The following is a 23,340-nucleotide window of genomic DNA, read 5'->3' on the forward strand; positions in this document are numbered from 1 at the left end:
GTCGTGCTGTCAGTCCATCGTGACGCTAGCGCATGCTAACATGTAGCAATGCTCAGGTGCTTCTTATGACGTGTGTTGCTATTCAGCTGGAAGAGATCAAGCGCATGTGTGTGTGCGCACGTATTACAGCTATTAATCCCCAGAGTGTGACAATCCACTGCCAGCCTGAACACACACACACACACACACACACACTTAAATTCAGTTTTGGTCATATACGTGTGTGAAAGTGCTCATACGTTAGCTGATACAATTCTTAGTAGTAAATTAGACCTGCTGGTGGCGCCTCGCGTTTGTGTGCGTGTTGTGGAGTTACACAACACAATGACGAGACTGCCTGCTGGAGGGAGTTGACTTCAAAATTAGCATGTGCTACGCTAAGAGCCACGCATGCCAAATGGGCCCCTACCACGCAATTCGACGGGATTTCTATATCGGGGACCTGGATAGTTCCCAAAATGTCCAGTATCTAAAATCCCATCGTAGTGATTCGGGAGTCGGGAACGAGTGAACGGTTCCAAACGTAGAGGACTATATAAAACCAAGCTCCTGTTCAACAGGTCAGTGCGAGGCCGTGGGGGTATGCGGGTGACACAGCAAATGATTGACACCTCGTCGGTTACGCCGTCTGTCTTCTCAAATTAGACGTACAAGGCGGTGCAGAGTTTTTTTCTTTTCTTCACACGTTCACTCATGTACAACTGTCAGGTGATACCAACATTTTTAACAAGCGTGTTCTTGAAAATTGCAGACTCACCTTTCACTGCTAAAAACTTTTCCGTCGGTCCACTGGAATCCAAGTGTTGGCTGCCACTGACGTGTATATACGTCAAATCTGTTTGTCAACAGGACACGTGGGAGAGGGTCTCGCCCAGCTTGTCTGTGAAATTAAGCTTTGTAAACCACTGTAATGACGAATAGATCCCTGTAGACGGCGGCGCTGCATCACTTTGGATTGGAGATCAGCGCAGCTTTTGAGTAGAAGATAACAATTAGGCGGTGAATATCGGCTCATCCCGTCGATTACGGGAGAAATGGCAGCATGTTGAAAGTCAAACAAGTTCAGGCGCCTGACACTCCAACAGTTTGAATATGTCTAGTACAAATAAGAGTATGTGTGGCAGTAGGTAGTGGAAAGTATGTGAAATATGTAAAAAAGCCACTGAGGTTCAACGTTTCTTGGGTGGATATTTGTAAAACTACATGTATTTTGTCATCAAACACCCTTTCTCAGTCGTGTTTTTGTTGTTTTATAGCTTTTGCCGTCAAAGTCACTGTTGAGCTTGACACGTTTCTTTTCACAAAAAGTTGGTTTTCTCTGCTTTTTGGTCAGAAACCGACATTTTAGTGACGTGAAAGGCAAGTGTTGTTTATTGAAGACATTTCACCGGTGAAAAGCAACCCTTGTCCTCATGCTGATTACTACAGGACGGGAAAAGCTAGGAACAAACTTTGTTCCGGTGGAAGAAGAGTCGCGACTCTTTTTTTCGGTCGCTACGCTGCTCATGTCGACGCAGAACGAAAGATTCTGTGGTTCTTGAACGATCCGTCCAAACTCTGTGAAACGCTTGTGAACAATATGAGGAACTCTGCTTTGGAAGTGGCCACCAGTCAACCCCTTGGAGATATTTCAAAGAATATTTTGCTTTTGTAGTGACCGTCAGTTGTTGAGCACTTTTCAAGACGCATTGAGGTCCTCGCATATAAAAGTCCTTCTATAGGCCACTAGTGCATATCGTTCCCAGGTCAGTGACGGCGTGAGCGCCTCCTAGTGTCAACCAGGAGAAAACACACTTCATCCATAATTAAGCTAAGCCGCTATTGAATCATCATCATCATTCATCCTCTTCGGTGGCTTGCTGCTGCCTCCTTGTGGTCATCGGTGGAATGTGATGACTTATTTTGGTGCTTGGTGCTTTCCTACGCAGTTCAGGCTCACAAATGACGTTTTATTCATATGATCATCAGGACATTGTATCGTCACGTCATATTTGACATAAAACAATGAGCACAATGTAATTCATTTCTTAAAAATGTGTTTTATGTCAGAGATAATAAACTGATATCATAACAGCCATCCACCTGCAAAAAAAACAAAAATCCAACATTAACAATGTCATATTACATAAATCGTACGATTGTGACTATAAAATAATCAGGATGATTATTAAAACTGATTTTCGTCATTATTTTTTTCAGATCATAATGAATATATTTGCAAATGTACTGATTTGCAGATTGTTCTGAGGAACCTCTCCTGTGTTATTCACTGAAAAAGTCACGCATTCACAGTTTTGGGTGCTCAGGCAAAAGCAAACAAGTAATATGGTGCCACATGGTGAAGGGAATTAAAGGGTTGCTTTGCCTCCATATTGTGGAATCTTGGTGATAATGAACTTAGGTTGAAGTCAGTTCAAGATCTTCATTTTGACAAAAGTAGTGCTTTGTTGCCATTTTATGGCATCTATATGCATTATGATACATTTTATGGGTGGCGTCATCAATTACGACCAGATTTTCACTAAATATCTATTATCTATCACTGTATATAAAATAGAAATATGTCATATGAAATACGTACGTACAGCGCAGCCTCGATAAAACGGACCTCGATATAACGGACATCGCATAAAACGGACCGTCGGGACTGAACAACGTGCCCAAAAGTCGTTTCCATTCGTCGCTGCCGTCGACAAAGTCTGTTAGTTCCAGAATTGGCCACTGTTGTTTTCTGGCGCTGTGGCGCAAAGCAGGCAGAGCACGGGACTGACGTATTTCCGGGTCACAGATGCACACAAAATATAAAAGAAAAAAAGATCCAATTCCAAAAGACACGCCTCCGTGGCGGCCATGTTGAATGTGGGACATCGAGCGCCGATGGAAATATCTATCGTCGACTGCTCACAGACTTGCGGCGCAGACAGAGAGAGCGTCGTGGCTGCAGCGTGACCTCAGAGGATGCAAAACACCACAAGCCTTTGGAGTCTGGAACACGCTATCTTTGGTGCAGTTCGGATCAAATCTGAGTCTTTCAAACATTTTCAAGCTTTTTGTATATTGATTAAATTTACTATGTACTGTACAGTTACTGGGCGTTTTAAGCCACCCAAAAAAACCTACAAAACAATAGTTTTGTACTGTACAGCACTATGGGTGCGTATGGCCTCAGAACCAAGCGCTCCAATGTAAGGGCTATATCCGACGATGCCCCGCCCCTATCGGTCCGTTCCATCGAGGTTCCACTGTATACGACGTGAAATATGGATTTTATTATGCGTGCCACTGACATCGAAGCGTCCGACGGAGGTCGTGGAGCTCTGGCTGCTCTGCATCACTTGGGTCAACGCCCACATCTGCCGAAGACTGCAGGAGACGGACGCAGCGTCCACCGGGCCCTGCAGGGGGCGCACCGCATCTCACACTCACGTAAGTAAATACAGGTGTACCGAAATTGACAATCTGAATTTGAAACAACAAACGCATGAAATTCAACTAACCTGAACATGTGGGTCTGGGTCAACAAGGTTTAGAGCCAACAACCAATCAGAGAGCTCCTTGTCAGGCTCCTGCAAACAATGAAGACCAGAATAAAGAAAAAGAAGAAATAAACATTTTGTGACACTTTCTCCTTCAATGCACATTGTGCTGCTCATTCTTGGCCACAGACATATGGATTCAATAAAACGGAGACCCAGCGCATCTCGCGGTTTCTCAGTACGGCAGTAATATGACTCATTCTTTGCAGAGGATAAAGAATAGATGCCTGCGAGTATTGTTATATTGTCCGCCTACGTGCGTTGTGGCACCGTTTGTGTTCAGATATCCATCGCTTAAAGTTTAACAACACCGCCACATACTCCAGATGCTAACCGTTAGCCTATGTGCCTTTGGCGTTTCCCATCATATGTTAGCATTAAACTAGCGGAAGTGAAGTGGTTGTTTTAAATATACATGCAATTTGTTTGATGCTTAATTTGGCAGTAAACTACAGCTGGGAGTGACTTTTTTCAACAATATTGATTTTTTTATCAACTGCTTGCTACAGTGCAAAAGTTCAACATCTTTTATCAATAACATTTGTCTCATTTCTCACTAAATGTATCTGATTAAATTTCAGTAACTTCTTTTAACACAATTTTAACTTTTTTTTGGACATTTTTCTTCCACTTATTTCAACTAAGCATTTTTTTTTTTTTTTTTTTTAGCACTTTCCTGCTCTCCTGTTAGAAAAATCTTGAAAATGGGAATCATCTTGACAAGGTGTTCGCGTACAGGTTGCGTGTGCGGGAAAATGCGGACGTCCTCTACGCTGAAGGTCGACCAGGCGGACGACGGCTGCTTCAGGATGAGTCGCACCGACGACACGTCGTCCGGCTCCACTCGCATCTGGACCCCGACCACACGTGACACGTCACAAACACGGCGACGCAATATAGGTACATGTGCACACGACGCGCTTACCTGGTTCCTGTGAATGCTGTAGTAGTCCTGCGCGCCCGCCTCCGTGTGCGGGTTGCTCATGAGGGGGCGGTCCCCGAGGGCCGTGCGCCACTCGGCCGCCGCCCCCTCCCGGCCGGGACGCCGCCTCTGCAGCCTCACGCTGACCAACGCCGTGTAGAAATTCTTAAAGTCGATGGTCTCAATCTGATGACATCGTCCACACGTTATCGTTTGACGTAACGCGATGTCGTTGTCGTCGACTTACATTGACCGTTTTCCCCGGGGGTAGGGTGACGTCGATCACGCACACGCCCGAGCAACGTGTGTGTGTTTTGGCATCTTCGGCTCCAAAGTGAAGAAACACCGGAGGCTTCAGCGTGCAGGCCACGCCGTTCGTGACATCATCAGCGTTCATCTTCACCTGATAACAATAACAACATTACAACATGACAGAAATAATGGCTGCTAACTTACTGTAAATAAATGACTTTAACAAATACTCTGAATGACGTGCTTCCTCTTAACTTTCTCACTGTCCCGGCCGGCTATGTGGACGCGTGTCGTCCGTTTGGCTTTTCCTTTTTTTTCCCACGCTGCGTTGCTTGAACGCGGCACGCTCCTCCTTGTGTACAAATTTCGTGTACATGCATGTTCATGACCTAATTGTAATTGTAATTCTTCAGGTGCCCGATCAAATGAGTCGTGTTGAAGTTGTGCTTCGATGACGTTCCCCACGACGTACTTCAGTTGTGCACAGACTGCAAATAACTTACGCGTTGTTTGTCTGAGACAACGCAAAATAGTCCCGCACCGACAACGTGTTTTTTCATGACAAGATTGAAAAAACTTTATTGGCCGTCAGATAGTTACAGTATTACACGTGACAAGGCTAAAAATAAACTAGCTTTTGGATTCATACGCAACAAAAACGCGGAGTTCAATGTCTTGTGGGGAGCCGATCCATGATGTCATCGATCGGATCTACGAATTATGACACGAAAGCCGATTAGCATAAAATGCTCATTATCGGGCCGATACCGATAACACCGATCAGATTGCCGTAAAGTTTAATATATACACACACACACACACAGGAGATCTATACATCCATCCATCCATTTTCCATACCGCTCATCCTCACTAGGGTCGCGGGCGAGAGGCACTCCTGAATTGGTCGCCAGCCAATCGCAGGGCACATAGAAACAAATAATCATTTGCACCTACGGGCAATTTAGAGTCTTCATTGAACCGATCATTTTGGGGGGGGGGGAGGAGGAAAGCGGAGTACCCGGAGAAAAGCCACGCAGGCACGGGGAGAACATGCAAACTCCACATGGGCGGGGTCGGGGTTTGAACCCCGGTCCTCAGAACTGTGAGGCGGATGTGCTCACCAGTCGCCCACCGTTCCGCCTTGTTTAACATTTCACTCTATCAAAATAAAGCAAATCATTTGTTCAATGTTTGATTTTGTGTCAAAGAATGATCAAGATGGCAAATATGTCACGTATTGTCTTGTTAAAGGTCAGTCATCTTTCCTACAGTAACACATTACACTCACATTATCATCGTGACTATCAGTAACATGTAATTGAGGATATTTATCTTCTTAAGATGATCATGATTATGACGATGAACAAAGGAAATACTTTCAAATTGTGCAGTAAAAGGTTCCAGTCACATTATCATCACGACGACATTATATTCTATTTCGAGGTACAGTGTGTGCATGATGTTGAACATTCTACATACATACACAAAAGCCGCACTATTATTGCCATTGCTACGACATTGGGCGGCCGTGGCCCAATGGTTAAGATCATCGCCTGCCACCGTGGGGGACCTCGGTTCAAGACCCCGACCGGACCATCCGCCCACAGCCCCCGGATTCACGGCTGCGGTGTCCTTGAGCGAGACGCCGATCCCCCGAAATGCTCCCCGGGCGCTTCGGCTGCCCCCCTGCCCCCCTGCCCCGGTGGTGTGTTCCACTAACGTGTGTGTGTGTGTGTTCACTGTGATGGCTTAAATGCAGAGAACACGTTTCCTGTGCATGACAATAAAAAGTGATTGTTCTTCTTCTATTCTTAAACACGGTGTGATCGCGATGCGACTGAGTTCGTGTTGCAAATTGCTAATCGCGGATGCTCGTCGGTCGTTAGCACCGAATCCAATTGTACATTACGTCATCCTTCGTGGCGTAGTTTAAAACAAAAAAATTCGAAACGTACTCACGTTTTCGATGTTTTACACGTTTTACACTTTGGGCCATCACAATGAACCAGAACAGAAACGCTGGTTAGCAGCCGTTAGCATGCTAGCGATTCGAGACACGGTTACTTCCGGTGGTCTTTTGTAACCGTGGCGACGGGGCGCAGCCTCTTAAAGGGCCAGCAACACAAAGGCACGTCAGCCTAATGCAAACCCTCAGCTTTCATATCCAGTGTATAATAAAAGTGTCGAGACGGCGCGAACGCGGAGGGTTTGTAACATTCATGAAGTTAAATTCATGCCAAAATAAAACGACGTTGTTACGTCCAGCATGCAGCAGAGGGTAGTATTGTCTTGCGCTAGGCTTCAATGATGGTCATCTACACTCTATATAGACGTCATAAAGGATGTTGTGGTCGTGTTGTCATGGCAACCAAATCAAAGAAATCGCAATAATTGATCAACTTGTACAGTTTCTACTGAGACGTTTGTGGTTCTTAAACCTTTGAGCCCAAGTACCACCTAAAAAATATTTAGCTTTCCAAGTACCACCATCATGACGAACATTAAAATACAGTAACATATTGGGGCGACGTTTTCTTCTCTGTGAGGCAGTGATTTTATTCCTAAAGTAATTACAGTAACAGTAATCTCTCTCTCTCTCTCTCTCTCTGTGTGTTGGGGAGTAACGTGTTTATGTCATTGAATTACAAAATGTAAGTACATGTAATCTGTTATGTTACTGGGAGAAAGTATGTAATGAAACTACGGTTGCTTTTGGAATTTTCATCCATCCATTTCTGTGCCGTTTATCCTCACTCGGGAATGATTAAAATTTTCGTTACATTTGATCAAATCATTGTTTTCCTCCACTTTCTAAAGCCGACACTTGCGATTGGCTCTTTCTGGTCATGTGCAATTCTGCCGTGCTACACGTACGCGCGCGCGCGCGCACACACACACACACACACACACACACACCACAGTTGAATTGCAAGTACCATAAAAAGCCTAACCTTTATCAATAAATCGGGTCAACACACAGCTTCTTCGTTCAGCCATTGTAGTTAACAAAGCAAATAATGTTTCTGTTTTTACAATGATTTATTCTGGTGTAAATTCTTTTACATCACTAAAGCCTGGCATTTGAACAGGGGTGTGTCGACTTTTTATATCCACTGCAGCCTTGTTCGCTCCTGTTTTTGTAATCCGTGCCCACTGAGCCTATTGTGCTATTTAACAAGTGCAAACAATATAGTATAAGACCATTTCTTGGAGCTGAATTTGCCTTCATTCGTTATTTTATAAATATTTTCTTGAGAATGTTTTTTTCGACATGAAGTGCTAATGTTGAGCAATATCTGAATTTGCACATGCATATGAATGTTCATGCTCTGATTTAAAAAAATAAATAACTCGGAAGTGAACCAGTACTCAATACTTGAGTATTTGTTTTCACTGAGTACTGCACTTTCTTACGCTTACTCAATTATTTGGAGGACAACATTTATGAATCTAAAGTACCAGTACAATATTTGGCTCCACTAGCCACCTCTGACATTAAGACTGCGCTTAAAAATATCCATCCTTCCATTCTCTCGAGTGCTGACCCTCATTCGGGTCACGGGCAGAGGTGTGGACTCGAATCACATGACTGGGAATTGGATGACTTTATGCTCGGCAATATCTTACAAGACTCGGACCCGTGACTTCACTTGGACTTAAAAAGACCACCGAGAAATCCAATTTCAAAGATTGGTTTCGACAGCCAAATGCGGATGAAAACTGACAAAATAATGCTGCAGATCTTACGGATGAGTTATGGGATGGAAGTGTATCACACGATAGTTCCATCCATCCATTTTCTCAGCCGCTTCTCCTCACGCGGGGCGCGGGCGTGCTGGAGCCTATCCCAGCCGTCTTCGGGCGAGAGGCGGGGTACGCCCTGAACCGGTCGCCGGCCAATCGCAGGGCACATAGAAACAAACAAGCATTCGCACTCACATTCCCACCTACGGGCAATTTTGAGCCTTCTATCAGCCTGTCGTGCTTGTTTTGGGGATGTGGGCGAAAAGCCACGCAGGCGCGGGGAGAAGATGCAAAGTCCACACAGGCGGGGCCGGGATTTGAACAGAACATTCTATCGCTCGCTACCTATAGGAATGGTTTCATGGAACAAAAACAAAAAAACGGTACAACATAAATCAGCAATACATGTGACAGTAAAATAAGGTTCACATTCCGAGAACCGCGGTTAACATACACAGAAACGACAACGACAATTAAGGTAACAATAAGGATGCTAATTCTTGAAGAAAACAACAACAACAACAACAACAAAAAACTCTCCCAAAAAAAACCCATTGCTTGGCATGCTTGCTTTCGTTAGCATTAGCAGCTAGATTTGTGAGCCGGCCGTGCGCTGTCTGCGCTTATTGTTCGTTACGGTCTGGTTTAGTCCGTTTCGCGTTCTCAACAGTCAGTCTTGTACTGTGTTTCTACTTTATATTCCCTTTATTTACCAATCGATCAGCACACAGCTAGCATCTATTCGACATGAAACTCTTGATTCTTTGTCGTGTTTTTGATGTCAGATTTTTACATCGTGCCCCCTAGTGTTCGAACTGCGATACTACAGTTGGATACAATTCTGCCTCTATAACATGATGACAAACTTGTGTTCCTTTTTTTCCCTATTTTTCTTTTTTGAAATTGCCTCACTCGAAATGTTTGTAGACACGAAAATGCCGTTTCCTGCTATATGAATTTAAGAAAAATACTGGTGATGATCTGATTGGTCTTTCGTCAGTCATTTTCTGTCGTGTATTCATAATTGCCTCTTTAACCAAGCAAAAATATGTTTTATTTTTATACTTGAGTATTGCGACAGAATTGTCACTTGACTACTCGATGACTCAATGCAGCACGACTGGATGCAAATTCTAATTTGTGACAGGTCTGTTTAATGTCACTTCAGAAATAAAGTGAGAAAAAGTAAGTCATAGCATTTTCAGAGAATCGCTGAAAACCTACTGCCGATTGGTTTTGAAGGGGCATTGAACTAAGCCCCTTGACGATTGGCTTTGAAGGTACAAACCTTTTCATCAGCACCCAAGTTTTCTTATCAAGGTTTAATGCACTTTTTTATCCATTTTTTTTGTTCTTGATAAATTAATATGGACTTTAAAATATATGATATATAAATGCAGCACATCATATATACATATGAATTAAAAATCTAAGTATTATATATAAAAATAGATTTGATATTGTTGTTTAAATGTCTGCAAAGAACGCGAAACTCCAAGTGTAGGACTTGCGACTTGACTCACGACTTGGCTGTCTCGACCCGGCACTCGACCCGGGACTTGAGGGCAAAGATTTGAGACTTACTTGTGACTTGCAAAGCGACGACTCGGTCCCGCCTCCGGTCGCGGGCGTGCCGGCGCCTATCGCAGCTGACTTAGGGCGAGAGGCGGGGTACACCCTGGACCGGTTGCACGCCAATTGTAGTTGCTTAAATAAAGGGAGAAAAAACTATTTAAGGACGTATTCATTTAAAATGTACATGAAATAATAAAATACTTTTTTTCCCCAAATATGAATTTAAAAACAAACAATTGTTAAAAATGTAATGCAAATGTATCGTACTAAAAAATGTAAACACAACCGAACTGTAGTTAGGGAGTAATTATTTGGCCCGCTAGTAGCACAGCTTGAGAATCGCTACGTGTGTAAAGTCCCCTGATCGCACGTTGCTATTTTGTCTTGTTATTGTTGTCCTGCTGTTGAATGAAAAGTGCTCATCATGACCGAAGTGTCTTCATTCATTTTTGCTACAATTAAAAACGACTCACACAACTTAATTGTGCTCCATCTTAGCTGCTATGCTAGGTGAACGACTATGTCAGCTTTTCGACTTGCTGCGATGTTAACTAGTATGTCCGCTTGAAATTTCGCCGCCTAAATTAGCTGCTACGCTAGCTGCTATGTGGCCATAAGATGGCCGTTGTTTTAGCGACATCACACTGACAAACTGAGACGTCAACACCCGCTGCTGTCAATCATCGAGTTTGATCAACGTGAGTATGTGTGTGTGTTCTCTTCTTTCAGCAGCTTGCTTTCACATGAATCTTTCTCTCTTTAAATACATTGCAATATTCATAATAGTGTCTCACACACACACACACACCACAGGGAGGAGGCGGGGCACGTTGGCAGGAAGGCAAGACCTTATAAGGCGTGTAAGCTCAGTAGGAAGACCCTGGGTGGGGGTTAAAGGTTGTGGTATGAAGAGGTCACAGTGAGAGAGAACTGCTACTCGTGTTGGCATTAGCATTAGCATTAGCATCACGCTGCAGACAGGAAATGGGAAAAGTAACAAAAAAGAGTGTTTGTATTTGAATAATGATAATGATGACAATAATAACCAAGTTAATACTGATAATAATCATGATAACAATAGTAATGAGAGTCAACAATGTCTATGAACTGTACAACATGGTTTCTCTTCCAAAAGTGAAAAATAAGAATCGACTTTTTCACCGTGACGTCGCACGTCCTTCCTCGTGGCAAAAGCCGGCGCTTTCTCCGATGGCGCCACTTGGAAACAAACCTCCTTTGACTCAGGCAGAACCCTTGACAAATTGGGGCAAATTGCTCGAAGGATTATGTTAGATAACTTCTTCTCTCCCCACGCCGTTTGAATTATGGAGGTGTCAGTCCAAAAATAGATAGGCAGTATCGGCTGTAATTTACATTTCAACAGGTAACTTGATTCATAAATAGATGTGGGCAAATTTCAGACACGGTTAACACAGAAGATGGACCAAACAGGACGGACAACATGGAACGGAAAAAACGAAGGACCAAAGGACCCTCAGAGTCATTCAACTGCGGGTGGGCATCAGAACCCACCGAAATTTGGCGGCTCGCACTGCAGCAGTAGATAAAACGAGGTGAAATCGGAGTGCTACCGACCCCATCGTGCGTCTGCGGAGAGGGAAGGCCTTTCTACCCAGGGCGACGCGTTACGATATCAGTCTCACCTTGAACACGAACATTTACCCAGCAGAGAACCATCCGTCTAGCCAAACTGGCCAAAAGCCGATGACAGGGGTTCGTGGGAAAACGTCCTACTTGGCGCCCTTTACAAAAACCCTGAAAGGCAACACAACTGTCAAGCTGGACATGTTCGGTCACACATCAAGGCAAAGGATGATTTGGAGAGGTGCAACATAGGAAATGTCACTCCCAATCATATTGGGAAATTCTTCAGATAGCAAAGTAACAACGCCGGCTGCGGAAATCGTGGAGGAAAACTTCAGACAAGGAGTAGGAAGGCTTGAAAGATCTGCAGAACGAGATAAGACCCAGGATTACAGAGCTCAGTAGAAAGGATCGGGAAACGCCGAAGTTGCCAGGAGAAGGCATGGACAGGTTTTCTCTGAGATCCTATCACGTTGAGATCCTATCGAGGAGAAGTCGGAGAGCCTTGGAAGATGACCTCGATCGGAAATTCACCGTGGAGACCTCCTTAGGACCAAACATTGCCATCTGCTCCAGCACCACAAGGGCTCTTCAAGGGCAGTCCCACAGGAAGAGTGAATTGAGGCGGCGCAGCAGAGGAACAAGGAGAGGTACGCGTCTTCTGTGCCGCCGAGCTGGGTGCAAGGCGCACACATATCCGTAGGAAATCGACCGTCGGGAACACGAGCTTCAAACGCAAAAAGACAACGAGCGACCTGGCAGAGCCGGCCGTGGAGAGCGCCCAGAGGCATTCTGGGTTTAAAAGAGCAAAACACCAGTGAGCTGACGACTTTGCAGGCAACCCAACGGCACTGTCGGAGGCGCGTCAGGCAGAAGTGACCTGCCGCCGCACCGTCTGCGCTCTCATTCGACACGATCACTGACATATGTTGGGGATAAACATGCGACCCGATAACACACAGACAAGACGGATGGAGGTGACCGGCTGATCTTTTGACTGACACAGAGCCCATTTATACGTGGTCAGCAGCATTTCTTGGAATGCGCTCCCATTCTTGTAAGCTTGTGGACAATCAAAACAATGAGGGCAGATTCCCTGAAAAGAAAGGTTTTTGTACAGTTACACAATGGGGCCAAATGACCTTAACTCTCTGGTGCAGGTTCACCTTAGTTCATTCCACCATAGAGACTGGCTAAACAATGAACTTTTCTGTTGCTCGGATTAATGGCGACGACGTGCTCTCTTGAGGTTCAAACGCATAGTGTGCCGTAGAGTTGATGTTAGCTAGCAGGCTATCCATTATTAGTTTGACGAAATTACTCAAAAGCAACCCAAGCAAACATTTTCTGCAAAGCCTTGAGAAAATGAGGTTTGCTTCCCAGTCTATCCCTTGACAAGGATCGCAGGAGTGCTGGCCCGCGGACAACTGCTCCTCCAGGACCACCCCTGGGTGGTCCACTGGTCCTCGGCTAGCATTCAAAGGACCAACGAGCTTCCCTTTATCATTATCCATCCATCCATCCATCCATCCATTTTCTTCCGCTTATCTGAGGGTTAGGGTTGCGGCGGTAGTAGCGTTAATAGGGAAGCCCAGACTTCCCTCACCCCAGCCACTTCAACCAGCTCGAGGCTTTCCCAGACCCGCCGGGAGACGTAGTCTCTCCAGCGTGTCCTGGGTCGTCCTCGGGGTCTCCTCCCGGTGGGACGTGCACGGAGCACCTCACCGGGGAGGCGTCCAAGAGGCATCCTAATCAGATGCCCGAGCCGCCACATCTGGCTCCTCACAATGCGGAGGAGTAGCGGCTCTACTTAGAGCCCCTCCCGGATGACCGAGCTTCTCACCCTATCTGTAAGGGAGAGCCCGAACACCTTGCGGAGGCAACTCACTTCGGCCGCTTGTATCCGGGATCTTGTTCTTTCGGTCACGACCCACAGCTCGTGACCCTAGGTGAGGGTAGGAACGTAGATCGACCGGTAAATCGAGAGCTAAGGCGAAAGTTAGTTCCTTCTTCACCACAACGGACAGATACAAAGTCTGCATCACTGCAGACGCTGCACCGATCCACCTGTCAAGCTCCCGTTCCATTCTTCCCTCTCTCATGAACAAGACCCAACTCCTCCACTTGGGGCAGGATCTCATCCCCAACCCGGAGAGGGCACGCCACCCTTTTCCGACCGAGGACCATGGTCTCAGATTTGGAGGTGCCGATTCTCATCCCAGCCGCTTCAAGTGGACACCCTTATCCTTGAACATGGCGTTTGTTATGGACAATCCGTGATGAGCACAGAAGTCCAATAACAGAACACCACACGGGTTCTGATCGGGCAGGGGGGGGGCGTTCCTCCCAATCACGCCCTTCCGTGTCTCACTGTCATTGCCCACGTGAGCATTGAAGTCCCCCAGCAGAACGACGGAGTCCCCAGCGGGAGCGCTCTCCAGCACCCCCTCCGAGGACTCCGAAAAGGGTGGGTACTCTGAACTGCTGTTTGGTGCATAGGCACAAACAACAGTCAGGACCCGTCCCCCCACCCGAAGGCGGAGGGAGGTTACCCTCTCGTCCACCGGAGTGAACCCCAACGTACGGGTGCCGAGCCGGGGGGCAATAAGTATACCCGCACCTGCTCGGCGCCTCTCACCGTGGGCGACTCCAGAGCGGAAGAGAGTCCGACCCCTCTCGAGAGGACCGGTACCGGAGCCCGAGCCGTGCGTGGAGGCGAGCCCGACTATATCTCGTCGTAACTTCTCGACCTCGCTCACCAGCTCGGGCTCCTTCCCTGCCAGAGAGGTGACGTTCCACGTCTGTAGCCGGGGATCGGATCGCCAAAGTCCCCGCCTTCGGCCGCCGCCCAGCTCGCAGTGCACCTGACCCCTATGGCCCCTCCCACAGGCGGTGAGCCCATGGGAAGGGGGACCCACGTTACCCTTTCGGGCCGGGCCCTATTGGTGCAGGCCCGGCCACAAGGCGCTCGCCTTCGAGCCCCGACTCCAGGCCTGGCTCCAGAGGGGGGCCCCGGTGACCCGCGTTCGGGCTTTGAGCCGTACTTTGTCTGGTCCCTCACCAAGGACCTGTTTGCCACGGGTGGCATAAAGCCCGAGAGACAACCTAGCTCCTAGGATCATAGGGACCCACAAACCCCTCCACCACGATAAGGTGACGGCTCACCTTATCATTAGGAAGGAAAGATCGACTAAAAAAGTAACCTAATGAAATTAAAATTGGGATTAGAACTGAATATCTCAATCGACCCAAATCACCAAAATCTAAAGAAACCCATTTCAAAAGCTTCAACGAGATCGATCCTTGAAATGACTAAATGACTTGAGATAAATGAAAAAAGCGACTGAGGCAGGAAGTTGCACAAGTTTTAACGAATGAAGTTGGGAAACTCAGCCAAAGGAAGCGATTGATCGATGTCACTTTCGGATTGTCATCCATCCTTCCATTTTCTGTCGCGCTTCTCCTCACGCGGGTCGCGGGCGCGCCGGAGCCCATCCCAGCTATCGACTGGCAGGAGGCGGGGTACACCCTGAACTGGTTCCCAGCCAATCGCAGGGCACATTTAAACAAACAACCGTTCGCGCACACATTCACACCTACGGGCAATTTAGAGTCCCCAATCAATGCATGTTTCTGGGATGTGGGAGGAAACCGGAGTGCCCGGAGAAAACCCACGCAGGCGCGGGGAGGACATGCAAACTCCACACAGGCGGGGATCGAACCCGGGTCCTCAGAACTGCGAGGCTGACGCTCTAACCAGTCGACCACCGTGCTGTAGGTGTGAACGTGAGTGCGAATGGTTGTTAGTTTTTATGTGCCCCGCGATTGGCCGGCAACCGGTTCAGGGCGTACCCCGCCTCCTGCCCGATGACAGCCGGGATAGGCTCCGGCACGCCCGCGACCCGCGTGAGGAGAAGCGCGACAGAAAATGGATGGATGGATGTAATAAAGTATGAAATACTTATTATACGTTGTATATTGTAAATAAAAATAATTCAATGATGTATATTTACTTCTTATTTATTTGTAATAAGAATTGATTGGTTAGCAGTTCATGGTCTTTTTTGTCAAATCCTCCTCAGCCACACATTCACTGGATATATTTCGATTTATATGAAGTCGATGAAAACTCCCTCCTGAACCTTGGGGAATATCTGGTGGCGCAAACTCAAACACAGCAAGTTCAGGTTAGTCGTAATCAATCGCTTTTCTGCCACCCGGAAGCAACCCCCACGCCAATTGTTTACAAAAATGATGAGAACGTTCCATCAATGAGATATTAGCCAGCATGCTCCACTTTACTGCCCCTTAAAGAAAGCAGGTCACATGACCCACTGATGGACGGTCAGACGGTCCAGCCCCCTCACCTGCCTGTGTGCGTGAAGACGGAGGAGCTTCCAGAAGGTCCTGCTGGAGCAGATTAGCATTGTGGTATGCTAATCTTCTCCTGCATTCATTTGTATTCATGAGCACCCTGCTAATCAACATGCTTGCGCTCTCTTGATTCTTTCTTTCCTTCATTCTTCTTCTTCTTCTTCACTTCCTGTCGCTCTTTGTCTCTTTCGTCCTCTCTGTGTTCACAATGAGTGCGCGCGTGCGAGCATGCAAGCGTGTGTGCGTGTTCGTGTGAAAGTGGAGAACATTCCTGAGCATTCACACAAAAGGCAGCGCTCCATTAATCTGACTGTCAGACAGTTGGGGGTTTAACACGTACGCACACACGCGCACACACACACGCACGCACACACGCACATACACACGCACACACACACACACACACACACTCGCATGCTGGATGAAGAAGAAGAGTTCAAAAGTGAAAAACATGCTATGAACGTCATATGATGAAGATGATGATGAAGGTCATTGCTTTATGTAAACAAAGTGTGTGCGTGTATGTGTGTGTGTACGTGCGGTCGGCCATTTTCAAAGAAACTAATCCACAGGGTGCTAAGTGTTTTGTGCAATGACCTTTGACCCTGACCTGATAGCTGATGGTCTCACAGGTTGTGAGCATGACCTTTGACCTTCATACAACGCACACACATTCCACCGCCAAGGTCAACTAAGGGCAACATCCTCACATTACCACGGTAACACGGCTACAACTTTTATCCAACATCTGATTCTCGCGCTCACACACACGTTCACACATAAACACACACACTCACACGCATAGACAGAAAGAGAGAGAGAGAGACACACACACACACACACACTCTAACACAACTCTCACACATACACGAATTGACACAAATACACACATACACACGTTAACAACAACTCACACAGCTCATACACGCACACACACACACACACACACACACACAGTGAGTGATTTCTATTTTTGTCTTCTGTTGTCACGGCAGGCGCCCCCCCCCCCCCCCCCCAGGTGCCCGCTCCCCCCTTATCTGTTTATTTTTACACTTGTCAGCTGTCTGTGTGTCCGTCCGTCTGTTGTTGGTCGACTGGCCGGTGGCAGACGGGCTATTAATAGAAACACGTAACATGGAGGGGGGGGGGGGGGGGGGGGGGCAGCTCTGCGGTGCATTCCACTTCTCCGGTTACACTTGAATGAGCGCTCTGACCCAACATGGCTGCCACAGGAGACACCGCTAACCTGTTTTTAGTAACATTAGCAGACGGCTAACTCGCCAGGAAAATACATGAAAACATTGTGATTGGCTGCCATCGATCAGACGATGACTTTTTTTGGCCTATCGTCTTCTAATTATTATTATCATTGTTACCACGGCAACTGGTGGGTTGGGCCCCACGACAATAGCCAACAAGTGTCTTCTTAACAAGCTAAAGCTGTTATCTAAACCTAATCTGTGAACTCCTGAAAACTGAAAAATGCAGCTCTGCTTAACGTGCGAAGCCGCCACTCAAGTAAGAGCACTGTGACTTTAGAATGATATGACTCAAGTAAAAGTAAAAAGTAGTCCTCCGAATAATTGAGTAAGAGGAAGAAAGTAGCTCAGTGAAAAAACAACTGAAGTAGTGAGTCACTCTTATTTGATCTTATTAACTTATTTTTTAAATCAGAGCATGAACTTCAAATAAAATAAAAATAACTAATGCCTCACAGTTTTGAGGTCGCAGGTTCAAATTCGGCCCGGCCTGTGTGGAGTTTGCATGTTCTCCCCGTACCCGCGTGGCTTTTCTCCGGGTACTCCGCTTTCCTCCCACATCCCAAAATCCTGCATGCGAGGTTAATTGAAGACTCTAAATTGCTCGTAGGTGTGTATGATTGTTTGTTTCTATGTGCCCCGCGATTGGCGGGCGACCAGTTCGGGGCGTCGCCCGCCTCTCGCCCGCAGTCAGATGGGATAGGCTCCAGCGCACCCGCGACCCGCGTGAGGAGAAGCGCTACGGAAAATGGATGGATTGAGGAGTATCTGTAACATTTGCACAACCGACATTGTCCCAGATGATCGCACGACTCGTCACTTTAAACCGCATACACTCCTTGAAGTCTCAGCGCCCTTTGCACAAAGGTCATTGCACCGGACTATTGCAATATTGGTCGTTCGAACTGCTCTAAGTGCTAGAGGACTCTGCATCTTTTTGCACAATTGTTTTTTGTCAATGTCTTTATGTCCCCAAAGTGTTCTGTAAATTGACTGTTTGTTGTGCTAGAGCGGCTCCAGCTACCGGAGACAAATTCCTTGTGTGTTTTGGACATACTTGGCAAATAAAGATGATTCTGATTCTGATTCTAATTCTGATATGAATGCGCAAATTCAGATATTGCTGAACAATGTCACTTCACCTCAAAGATCATGAATAAAATCTAATAAAAAAAAGAAATGGTCTGATACTCTTTTGTTTCTGATTGTTAAACCATCTTGGATACTGATTGGTCAACTCGAGTCAAACATCACCGCCCGATGCAGAAGTCGAAAACAAAAGTCAAAAAATAGAAAAAAATTGAAACTAAAAGTAGCGAGCGGCTTGTAGATCATTGCAACGGAGTAAAAGTAGCATTTATTCTTAACATAAATACTCAATTAAAAGCAAAATGGATGATGCATTAAAACTACTCTGACAAAATGTTACTTGAGTAAATATAACGGAGGAAATGTAATGCGTTACTACCCACCTCTGCTATACAGTGTGTGCGTGCGTGTGTGTGTGCGTGCGAAAGGGTGTGTGTGTGTGTGTGTGTGTGTGTGCGTCAGGCAGGCACAACGGCGTGTCGTAAAATGGCTGGGAGACGTTGACGTTGGTGTCAGCTTTTATTTTTTTCCGAACCAGATGAACAGATGTTCAGACCAACCTGCTGCCTTCAGGGTTGGGGGGGGCGGCGGGCGGGGGTCCACGGGCTATCCGGGGTCGGGGGTCAATAAAGAAGAGCCGAGAGTCGGACACGGAAGAAAAGCAGTCCGACAGAAAGTGTGAAAGAAAGAAAAAGGTGCTTTTGTATTTCTTGCAGCGGACTTTTCTCCACTTTCCATTCTGGCGCGTTCTTGAACTTTTCTTGAAACTCTTCCTTCCCAAAGGTCGCAACCTCCAGCGCACTGCGAACCAAAATCAATCGTATTCTTTGTCGCCAGAAGCATTCGAGCATTCCGATCCTCCCTCATGTTGGCCCCGCCCACCCGCCGGGCACGCCGCCACACGCTCGCCGCCTTCCCAGCATTCTGCAGAGTGACGTCGCCGTCTTCCGTTTCTTCTTCTTCTTCGGCTCGCTCAACGTGCGGACGCTCAACGACGGAATATCGTTGCTGTCGGGCAAGAAGCCTCGCAACTCCAAAATCCCTACATTTCAGGAAATCCAAAAAACGACATCTGGCCATTGGCCGCTTCTTTCAAGTTGCAATTATGCTGCATATTGCTATCATGCGTACGAGGCGCACAGATGGGAATTTCGAACTGGGGAGAAAGTATATCCAACCATCCATTTTCTGTACCGCTTTTCCTCACGCAGGTTGCGGGCATGCTGGCGCCTATCCCGGCTATCTTCGGGCGAAAGGCGGTTTACACCCTGAACTGGTCGCCAGCCGATCGCGGGGCACACATAAACAAACAACCACTCGCACTCACATTCGCACCTACGGGCAATTTAAAGTCTTCAATGAACCTAGCATGCGTGTTTTTGGGATGTGGGAGGAAACCGGAGTGCCCGGAGAAAAGGCAAGCGGGCGCGGGGAGAATATGCCAACTCCACACAGGCGGGGCCGGGATTTCAACCTCGGCCTCAGAACTGTGAGGCAGACGTGCTAACCAGTCGCCCACCGTGCCATATATATGTGTGTGTATATATATATATATATATATATATATATATATATATACACAACCCCAATTCGAATGAAGTTGGGACGTTGTGTTAAACGTAAATAAAAACAGAATACAATCACTTGCAAATCATGCTCAACCTATATTTAATTGAATACACTACAAAGACAAGATATTTCATGTTCAAACTGATAAACTTGATTGTTTTTAGCAAGTAATAATTAACTTAGAATTTTTGGGCTGCAACACGTTCCAAAAAAGTTGGGACGGGGTCATGTTTGCCACTGTGTTGCATCACCTTTTCTTTGAACAACATTCAATAAATGTTTGGGAACTGAGGACTGGTTTGGCATTGTCTTGCTGAAACAAGCAGGGGCGTCCATTGAACAGACGTCGCTTGGATGGCAGCGTATGTTTCTCCAAAACTTGTATGTACCATTCAGCATTATTGGTGCCTTCACGGATGTGTAAGTTACCCATGCCATTGGCACTAACACAGCCCCATACCATCACAGCTGCTGGCTTTTGAACTTTGCGTCCATAACAGTCCGGATGGTTCTTTTCCTCTTTGGTCCACAATTTCCAAAAACAATTTGAAATGCGCACTCGTCGGACCACAGAACACTTTTCCACTTTGCGTCGGTCCGTCTCAGATGAACTCGGGCCCGGAGAAGCCGGCGGCCTTTCTGGGTGTTGTTGATAAATGGCTTTTGCTTTGCATAGTAGAGTTTCAAGTTGCACTTATAGATGTAGCGCCGAACTGTATTTACTGAGGGGTGTGCCCCGCCTGGATGGATGGATTCAATTCAAATGAAGTTGGATAACGATCCAAAACACACCAGCAAGTCAACTTCTGAAAGACTTCAAATAAAACAAAATGAAGGTTTTGGAGTGGCCTCGTCAAAGTCCAGACTTGAATCCGATTCAAATGCAGTGGCATGACCTTAAAAAGGCCGTTCATGCTCGAAAACCCTCCATTGGTGCTGAATTCAAACAATTCTGCAAGGAGGACTGGGCCATAATATCTCCACAGAGATGTGAAAGACTCATTGCCAGTTCTAGAAAACGCTTGATTTCAGTTGTTGCTGCTGAGGACGGCCCAACCAGTTCTTAGGTTTGGGGGGGCCGTTACTTTTTCACACAGGGCCAGGTAACTTTGAATAGTTTGTTTTTCTGAATAAATCAAATCACTATTTCAGAACTGCATTTTATGTTTAACTTTGTCCAATATTTACATTTCTTTGATGATGTTAGACATTAAAGTGGGGAACCTATGCAAAAAAAATAAGAATTTGAGAAGGGGACAAATAGCTTTTCATGGCACTGTTGTTTGTCGTTTTTGTCGTTCTTCATCGTCGTCCAACATTCCTCCGTTGGCAAACTCGGAGCCTTCACGCCGACCCCTGACGAGATTCCGCCGATCCCAGAGAACCCGAGCAGACGTGTTGGGTGTCGCATTCCTCAGACGACCCGGCCCGAGGGCGACGTCCCCCCGCCCCAGGAACAATGCATCAAAGGCGGGATGGCGCCCGTTCCTCTCGGATTCTCGAAATACTTTCGGTCACCTGCCCGCGGGACGCCACCGGATCAGGACGGGAGCTCTCTTGTTGCCGTAGCAACCTCGCATATGATATACGTTATGTGCAAATTCCAAAAGGGAACACGTGCAAGGAGCTGACATCACTTGCTAGGCCACGCCCCTAAAAGGCACAGATCAAGTATTGCGAAAGCATTTTTTACATCACAGATATTGTTGTACAACTCGGCGACGCTTTGTCTTGATTAAAACAGAATGGGAAAATGAATTTGATATTCGAGTAATTTGAATGACGAGCTTGAGCGTTTGCGACATCCCACGATATGCGAACGACGTATTTGGCATGATGGCAGTTCAATGTGGTCACGTGATGCGCGCGCGAGCCGGATCCCGCCAAAATGTCAGTTTGTCCGTCTTTCATGCTACGGTGACCAATCATTTGGGAGGTGACCCGCTTTTTTTGCTTTTTTGCGTTTTGATTTCAGTTTCATTTGTTGCTTTCTACCGGCGCTGGTTGAACGCCAACGTTAGCGTTTCAGCACCGAAAGAAAAACTTTTCATCCGTTTGCCATCCGCCAGTCAATCGCACCATCGCAGCAACAGCAACTTTCAACGAAGCTAACATGCTAACATGTTTTGGGAAAACCCGCAAAAGCGCACGGACAACATGCTAACATGCTAACTTCACACAGGAAGGACGCAGCTGAGGTTCAAACCCAAACCTCGGCACTGTGAGACCGCTATGCTAACCAGATGATCGCGCTACTCGTCACTTGAAACCGCATCCGCTCCTTGAAGTCTCGGCGCCCCTTTGCACGACGGTCATTGCGCCGGACTATTGCGAGATTAGTCGTTCGAACTGCTCGAAGTGCTCGAGGACTCTGCATCTTTTTGCACAATTGTTTTTTGTCAATGTCTTTCTGTCTCCAAAGCGTTCTGTCAATTGACCGTCTGTTGTCGTACTCGAGCGGAGACAAATTCCTTGTGTGTTTTGGACATACTTGGCAAATCAAGATGATTCTGATTCTGATTCTGATTCTGATATAAACACACGCACACACAAGTGGACACTCACCCCAAGTCTGATGTGTTACTTTTTACACAAATGTGTGTGATGATGTGTTTTATTGACATAAAGTTTTCATCTCTCTCGCGAGAGAGATAGAGTGATAGAGAGAGATAGAGAGATCTGCATATATTTATATATGTTTCTATGCTATGTATGTGTCACGAGTCACAAGTCACGACACGCTCTGTTGTTCATTCATTCATCTTCCCTTCCGCTTTTCCTCACGCGGGTCGCGGGCGCGCCGCAGCCTATCCCAGCTATCTTCGGGCGAGAGGCGGGGGTACACCCTGAACCGGTCGCCGGCCGATCGCAGGCCACATAGAAACAAACAACCGTTCACACCGGCGGGAAATGTAGAGTCTCCAATTCACGCATGTTTTTGGGATGTGGGAGGAAACCGGTGAAAAGCCACGCAGGCACGGGGAGAACACGCAAACTCCACACAGGCGGGCCCGGGGATCGGACCCCGGTCCTCAGAACTGCGAGGCGGATTTGCTAACCGGTCGGTCACCGTGCCGGCATGCTTTGTTGTTCAAAGGAAAATGTTCAAGAAATTAAAAGATATATATATCTATATATAGATATATATGTGTATATATAGGATTAGTCAAAAAGTGGGCGGAACCTATCTTTGGCCTGCTCAGCGAGCCAAATGCTAACAAATGCTAACATGCGAATGTGCTAAGCTGCTCCTGTGGCTGGTGACGTCACCGCGCGGAGGAATCACGACGTGAAAAAGTGAGAGGAGCAAACAAGGAGAGTGAGGAAGGGCTGGAAAAAAGGGGGCGCGCCCTCGCCGTGGCCCCTCCCTCGCCGCCTCTATCCCCGCCCCTGCATGTATTGCTCCATTGTGGAT

At 46.7% G+C, this 23,340-nt stretch overlaps 1 protein-coding gene across 3 annotated transcripts; it reads right to left on the reverse strand.

Annotated features, from left to right (window-relative positions):
* Nucleotides 1-1,358: 1,358 nt before the first annotated feature.
* On the reverse strand, nt 1,359-16,186 carry nicn1 (nicolin 1). 3 transcript variants are annotated; one of them, XR_009769305.1, is made up of 8 exons: nt 16,002-16,186; nt 10,039-10,161; nt 4,706-4,861; nt 4,462-4,644; nt 4,273-4,386; nt 3,498-3,566; nt 3,288-3,421; nt 1,359-2,082 (listed from the first exon to the last, which is right to left on the reverse strand). XR_009769305.1 is itself a non-coding variant. In XM_061687282.1 (8 exons), the coding sequence occupies exons 1-8, from the start codon at nt 16,059-16,061 to the stop codon at nt 2,041-2,043; spliced, it is 855 nt and encodes a 284-aa protein (XP_061543266.1). In that variant the 5' UTR covers nt 16,062-16,185; the 3' UTR covers nt 1,359-2,040. The 3 variants fall into 3 exon arrangements, 2 of the variants coding, with proteins under 2 accessions (XP_061543266.1, XP_061543267.1); XM_061687282.1 differs by having other exon boundaries at nt 3,288-3,395; nt 16,002-16,185; XM_061687283.1 differs by lacking the exons at nt 10,039-10,161; nt 16,002-16,186 and adding an exon at nt 6,670-6,792 and having other exon boundaries at nt 3,288-3,395.
* Between the last annotated feature and the right edge of the window lie 7,154 nt (nt 16,187-23,340).

This window comes from Phycodurus eques, chromosome 10 (assembly GCF_024500275.1).
Source record: "Phycodurus eques isolate BA_2022a chromosome 10, UOR_Pequ_1.1, whole genome shotgun sequence".
Classification (NCBI taxonomy): domain Eukaryota; kingdom Metazoa; phylum Chordata; class Actinopteri; order Syngnathiformes; family Syngnathidae; genus Phycodurus; species Phycodurus eques.